This window comes from Alligator sinensis, unplaced genomic scaffold (assembly GCF_000455745.1).
Source record: "Alligator sinensis unplaced genomic scaffold, ASM45574v1 scaffold460_1, whole genome shotgun sequence".
Taxonomy (NCBI): Eukaryota; Metazoa; Chordata; order Crocodylia; family Alligatoridae; genus Alligator; species Alligator sinensis.
In genome coordinates, this window is record NW_005842553.1 from 428,105 (window position 1) to 435,360 (window position 7,256).

A 7,256-nucleotide genomic window follows, 5' to 3' on the forward strand; every position below is an offset into this window, starting at 1 on the left:
AAAAGTCTTTATATTGATTTACTAATTCATTACAATCTCTTTTTTTTAAGTTTTTAATGCTCCAAGATCCAGTATGCAATGTTTCTGACCAGGGTAGTGCTAGGGGGGGACTTGAGGGGCTAGAGCTACCCCAAAATTTGCCTTAGCCCCACCATAGCCACCACTCCCAGTGCTGCTCCTCCCCTCTGTGCAGCTGAGCTTGCCCCACTCCCACCTACAGTCCAGCCCCTTAGTTTTCTGTCTAACCCACCTCAGCCCCCCTCACCGGGAAGAGGCTGGTGCCACCCCTGTTTCTGACATTCCAAAACTAGGGGAAGATAGATGGTGTGCATTTATCAGATATTAGAAAAAATTGGGCTTGATTAAATGGTGTATAGTCTGATTAAGACTCAGTAATCATCTTTCTACCATGAAGATATACGAGTTTAGATTTTGCAATAATGAACAGGAGCAATAACAGTTTACTATATAACTACAAGTGCACAAAAAGACACAGGGACAGATTGCAAAACTCTTACTCATGAGCATAATGCATTCATGCTTTGCTTAATTCTTTACCAAATAATGACTTCTTGAATAAGTGGGTGTGAGCCAAGTGGAAATTATAGCTGAGTAGTGGTACATGGTGAGAATGGAAGTGCATTGTTAATACAGGAAAATCTGAGGAATCTGAAGAAAAATGTTTGACTAAGAAAAAGGGACACTACAGCTAAAATCCACCAGTGTAAATGAGCCAAGTTGTGCTGCTCAGTATCAGTAAAACATACAGTGAAATCAGGTACACCATAGTCTGTTTAGGAATTATACCATCTTGCCAATTTTGGAAGTGGAACCTAGAACTTTTCAAACAGCATGAGGGGTTTTGAAGGAATCTAACATCAAAGATTATTTCCTACAGGTTACAAAAAAATTAGGGCACAGGTCTGGAGCAAGTATCATCTAAAAAGTAAGGGGACGCACATTACCCTCCTTCTACTAATAATATTTATAAAGATTAGGAAATTAATTGTACACATGTACACACACACACAATTTCCTTTCAACCAAGAATTGCAGATAGCTTTGTGAATATTAACTAGGCTTCAAAACATCGCTCTGTGATAATACGAGACAAGTAGTGTCATTCTTTTTTTTCACATGTGTTAACAAGCTGAGAAACGGTTAATTTAGATGCAACATCAAATTTTAGTTGCCTGACTGCAAACACCTCTCTGCCATTTTCCAGAAGTGCCAAGTTACATCGACTTCAAATCAAGTTGAAGGTACGTATCCTAGGACTAAAATGCTCAGACTTCCCTGCATATCTTTAGCACCCAAATCCATATAAAGCCAAATCTTCATCCCATAATCAGTAAATCCCATTCAACTAAAAAAAAGCAAAGCTGGCCAATTCTTCTTAGTTCATCTCATGAATAAGATCACCAGCCAACACAGTACAACAACTAATAAATAATGAGAACAATGTATTACATTAATAACAATGATGACAAAGACGACGTCAACAACAACAGCAATAGCAGCACACCAACAACAGTATGAGGAAAAAAGCAAACACACACTGACATACCTAGGCATTAATCTGTCAAGAAAATACTGAACAGATCAACTTTTCTTTTCTCTGCTCAGCAGGCTTTTATATACAACATGAATAACTGTTCCTATAAGAAGCAGCCCCTTCCCCTATCATATTTTATGAGGGTTGTAACATTTTACATATACCTCTGGTACCACACTAGTTTCCATAGTAACAGAGTATGATGCTTTATTTAAAAAATCAACCAACAACAACAACAAACGTAGAGAAAAATTGAGCATACTACAGTATTCTATAGAAAGGATCCAGAATCATTCCCATAATGCTACAGAAAACTGAAGTGACTGGGACTGCATGTGGAGGATGCTGCAAGATCCCACACAAAAAATTAGAAAGCCAAAGTAATGTGCTGGAATCATAGATGAGGCTGGATAGACTGTGTGTTTGGAAAAACAGAGGGATTATGACTTGGAGATGTAGAACTCTCCCAGCTTTAACATATGGCAACCTTTTACTATGGCTATAGGGGGAAAAAAAACAGTTTTCCAACACCTTTCTAAAATTAATTGTTCATTTATTAGAAAACAAATTAAGCCAGCCAGGAAGAAAAATAAAGTTGAACTGTACTGCTAACAGTTCCCCAGAGGGAGTGGGAAGTGATTATTGAGTTAAATGGCTACATTGTTAACAATTGCCACAAAGAGTAGCAGACCCTGTAAGATTCACTTTTCACTGCCAATTTACTGATGACAAAATCTGCTAGGAAATGAATTAACTTCATTAGCCTCTCCTCATCCCATCCCTCCCTGCCAACACCAGATTCAAATATATATCAGTAGTTGTTTTTCTTTTATGACCCAGCATCAACATTTAGAAATATTTATGTAACATATGCCCTTTCCTTTTCTTTCTTGCACTATATCAGTGCCCTCAAGCATTTGGACATTGCTGATAATCAACAATGTTAATGGAAGAGGCTATAGTGTTTAACTAATCCACCTAGCTTGTTCAGGTGAACAATCCCCATACAGCTCACTGTCCCAGTTTTTCCCTGAATGTTATTTCAAGGATGTAAATAAATTTAATCTCCATGATTTCTACTGGCAATAAAACCACACCGAAGAGCACAAGAGTCACAAGTCCTACATGTTCAACTAGTCAGACAATATGTAATACACACACATTTTAATGAGAAATATTTCCCCATAAGGAAAGTTACTGAAATAAGGATCAGTGGCTGATAGATTCATTCTGAATTTTACTGCTATGGGTTCAGGGAAAAATCGATGAAATTGGATGTAGAACTTGTGGCTAATAGAGAGTTTAAAATCTCAAGAACTGATCAGTAGAGTTATATTTAAAAAAAAGTTAGAAATAGCATGCAACTAAAACAAGTAATAAAAGGTGAGAAATAAAGAAAAAATATTACAAACAGCACAACACAATAATTATATAAACAAGAAGAGACAACAAAAGGGATTAACAAGATAACCCACTATGAAACAGAGTCCCAGGAGAAAACCATTATCTTTTTGTTATATTTCCAAGAGTATTTCTCATAAGTTTTATGGACAGGATGAGAAAGGAACTGGGCAAAACAGGGGGGCATTGCATGTTGTTTTGCTTTTAGCACCAAACTTTTGGCTTCCCCATTTTTACATTACCATACAAAAAAACAAATAAAAGCAGCCAACTGCTTGCACAATGACTTTTCACAATGTTTAACAAAAGGCTATTGAATAAACACATTACGCTTTGAAAAAAAAAATTTCAATCACACAGTAGACAAGCAATATTTTCATCTTAATAGTTATGGAGAGAGCACCACCTGATGGAAGACACTAGAAGTACAGTGACTACAGCAGAGTCACAACACTCAGTATGTCACTAGCATCTAAGAGGTGAGGGGTGTTTGTACATTTTGTCTATTTGCTTTTATCATCTGAATATTATCTGAGAAAATTGATAAGAGGGCATTCAGAACTCAGCAGTTAATAGTTATTCAAAAAGAGAAACCACTTTCTGCAATTTCATTCACTGAAGCAACTCAGGAGCCCCATTTATATCTAAAAATGAGATCCTTTTATCACTTTGAATAGTAAAGCACAAGTTCAAGCAGACCAAACCCTAGCTTTCCCACTTAACCAACAATGACAAGAGAATATTTTCACCCTGTTCAGCCATTTGCTTTCATTACACTTGGACATGTTCAGCCCTTTGCCATTTATCTATCTCCCAAAAGTCCGTCTCTCTCAAAAAAAGTTTGGAAACATACTTAAAATAGATTTTTCCCTAGGCAAGTGGCTAAATGATTCATTAAAAATCTACGGTACAGTTTCAATTTGTGCCAGTTCCAATCATATGCATATTGAAATCACAGTCTAAATACCCATTAAAAAACCCCTCCACGTATGGTTTTACTCATGAAGGGAGCTATTTAACAAGGTTACATTTCCCAGTGTTTTTAAGGAATCTGATAGAGTGCACAGTTGCCTAGCAATCTAAACAGACTACTGTAGTTTTGTTATTAAACACCACTGGATTCACTTCAACATCTACTTCAAAGCTGAAAGGGGTCTCTTCTACCTACTCGCCCCTCTTCATGCGAAGCTTTCCTTTAAACAATTTTGCAGTGATCCCATTTCTTTGGGCTGAGTGCACAGTCAATATTTACTACCTGCCGATATTTATACTTTAAAGGACCCATACAAGAGTCACTAGTGCTCTCTCAGCCTCTTAGCTAAGAAAACCCTTTCACAATGCAAGGTGCACTGAACTCAAGTGTCCTGGACACCCGTGCTTGAGGTCTGGAGTACACATAGACAAGTAGCAATGACCTGCATGTATCCTCACTAAAGCAGGGGTTGGGCCAGGAAGTTGTTTGTATTCATTTTGTAGTCAAAGAGAAGAAAGACTTTTTGGTTTAGGTTGTGAAGAGAAAAGGAGGTGAGAGGAGACACGTGTAAATGTACTGATACAATGTGAGATGGGAGGTATATATTAAGAATCTTCTAAAGGAAAACTGCACACCAAGAAGGACCCAGGAGAAAACACAAATCACTCTCCACACTTTCTGGTTGATTTATAAGGCTAAGAAAAGCAGCAGACTGGCTCAATAGGCACCACTCATCTTAAAGTCATTTCAACTATGCTTCAAGGAACTGCTGGGGGTGGGCAGTAATAGGAGGCTCCTCCTAATGCACACATGGCTCAAGCCGCATCTTTCTGAAGATCAGAGTGACAGATCCCGACAAGTGTGAAACGAGTCGAAGCATCTCAACCATCCAGAGAAAGTTATTCAAACTTTGGGCTCCCGAGGAGTGGGGAGAGAGAGAAAAAAAAGCTGCCCCTGAACTTCTAAAAATGTTGTCTGACTTCGGTTTAAAGGTAGAGGATAGCGAGGCATCCCGAGGTGGCACATTTTTCAAATGCTCAGCCCCGTCCTTGCTACAGAACAACTGCTTGCTATAAAAAGGACTCGAGTGTCTTGAGTCTAAGAAAGAAGGAGATGCTCGCATTGCACACACGCCACAACTTTTAAAGTAACGTGCTATCCCCACATCGGCTAGACATAAAACAGAATCTACACACACTCACTCTCACTCACACTCACTCTTACACACACACACACACCTTCCGTGGAGCCAAGCAAACATAACGGAGCCTCGACAAATCCGCGTTAGGGCCGAGGCAGCGCCGGCTCCGGTGACAGACACCGCGTGCGACAAGGACTTTGAACACGATCGCTCTTTTCCTTGCCGACTCCAGGGTTTCGCAGACAAGTCTATTCTTATTCTTTCCAGCTCACGATCTCCCAGGGAAGAACCCCCAGCAGCTTGATATGAAAGAAGGGGAGGGGGTATAGAAAAAAAGGAAAAGCAAATGACACCATTCGGCACACTGCACCGCTTTCGGTCTCAACCCACGAACGCAGCCCGAGATAAGGTCAATCTCCCCAACACAAAGCGCAGAGCAAGCAACTCACCGCAAAAGACAAACTTGAGCAGGGGCAGCATTTCCACGGACACAATGCTCTGCAATGCAAACCTCTCGGCTGTCCCCGGGCCAAGCGGAAAGCATTCAGGAGGGCTCCCTTCAGAACAAGGGACGAGCAGATGAACTCACCTGGAAAGACCTGCCCCTCTGCTTTTTGCAACAGCTGCAACAGCCAGACAATCGTGGCGATCCTGTTCATTCTTCCCCGGAGTTCACATTCCCTTCCCGCTGTAGCAGTGCAGCTGTATCTCGGTGTGCCTCCCAAATATCCCCTGCATTGGTATATCAGAGAGTTGGAGATGTATCTCGGAGCTGAAGCGGCTATCCTGATCTGATGAGTAGCACAAACTGATTGAAGAAGGGAGAGGGAGAGCAGGAGGGGGAAAGAGGGGGGAGAGAGGAGAGACAGAGACGAGAAATTTCCCCTGAGTCCTAACGCCTGCCTGCTTCTCTCCCTTGCTCACACCCACTATCACTAACCAGACTTTTATTGACCTCAGCTAGTGAAACCCATTCTGCACTCCAGCTCTTGTTTGATGGAGGACAGCCCGCAGGGAAATCATGTAATTAAGAAGCTTTTGTACTCAAGAAGCAGTAAAAAATCTCGCAGGGAGCTGGGGTTAGGCATTTGCGAACACATACAGAATAGGAGGCACTAAACTATTTTCCTGAATTAAGGCTCTTTCTCAGCTTTGAATCCATTCTGCTGCTCGGTGGAGTACACCAACCCACTCCTAGTGGGGTGGGGAGTGGGGGTGAAGTACAGCATCTTGCAGGCACATCTAGGTTTCCTATACACACGCTGTTCTAGTGAGAAGGCAAAGTGAAAATGGTAAATGCAAAATAGCCAAAGAACTGAAATTGTGGCTAAGCCCAAGATCAGCACTGAGACAGAAAGTGAAGAAGCAACCCCCTGCTAGAATTAGAAGAGTGAGAAAAACTGCAGGTTTCAGGGGGTCCATTATTAGATCAGCTCTTATGAATAGCTTACAGGCATTTTCAGCTGAAAATAGTAATTTTCATCATTATTCACTTTACTTTGGAAGGAGTTAGCTGCTAAATACCTAATCACACCATGTACTGCTGCTACATGAGCAGGCTATACACAGATGGCACACGCATGCACACACACACACACACACACACACACACACTTAAAACAGTGACTCTGATAAGAAGACTGCAAATTGGCTTTCCCGAGCTCCTTTCATTTTATAAATGAAAAGAGAAAAGAGCAGGGTTTTATTTTCCTGCCTTTGCATCAAACCTTTTTTAAAAACCTAAAAGACATATTGATATTGATCTGTCATCTGAGCTGGGATTTGCAAAGCAATGACCAGCTCCCCCAGAATGAAGTGACTGTTTAATCAGCAACACAACAGGAATATTTTTTGTGATGGCAAATTAACTTTTAAAAGAAACTTCAGTTCTGTTCTTTGGCAATCTCAGTGCATTTACTAAAAGCACTTCAGGTTCAATGCACCACTATTTCCTCACTGATTCTAATAGGTCCCCTAATTATTAAATTTTGGCCCCATCCTTATTATCCCCTTTCCTGACTTCACTTCCCACCCCCCCCATAACTGTTTTCTCTTTATTCTCATGCTCTTTATTACATACAAAGGCAAGCAGCCAAAGGACTGTGCCCCTCCATTGATAACCAGTAGGGGGTAGTATTGCATCAATAGTGACTCATTTCCATAAAGCCCCCCCTTCCCCCCCCCCC

At 40.8% G+C, this 7,256-nt stretch overlaps 1 protein-coding gene across 1 annotated transcript in view; it reads right to left on the minus strand.

Annotated features, from left to right (window-relative positions):
* LOC112551671 (receptor-type tyrosine-protein phosphatase T-like) overlaps positions 1–5,855 on the minus strand; it is a gene marked incomplete at its 3' end in the record, with an annotated part of 373,371 nt that extends 367,516 nt beyond the window's left edge. Inside the window, exon 1 of the mRNA XM_025213841.1 lies at positions 5,660–5,855. Coding sequence (XP_025069626.1) covers positions 5,660–5,729 — 70 coding nt within the window. The remainder of the gene's footprint in view (positions 1–5,659) is intronic.
* Between the last annotated feature and the right edge of the window lie 1,401 nt (positions 5,856–7,256).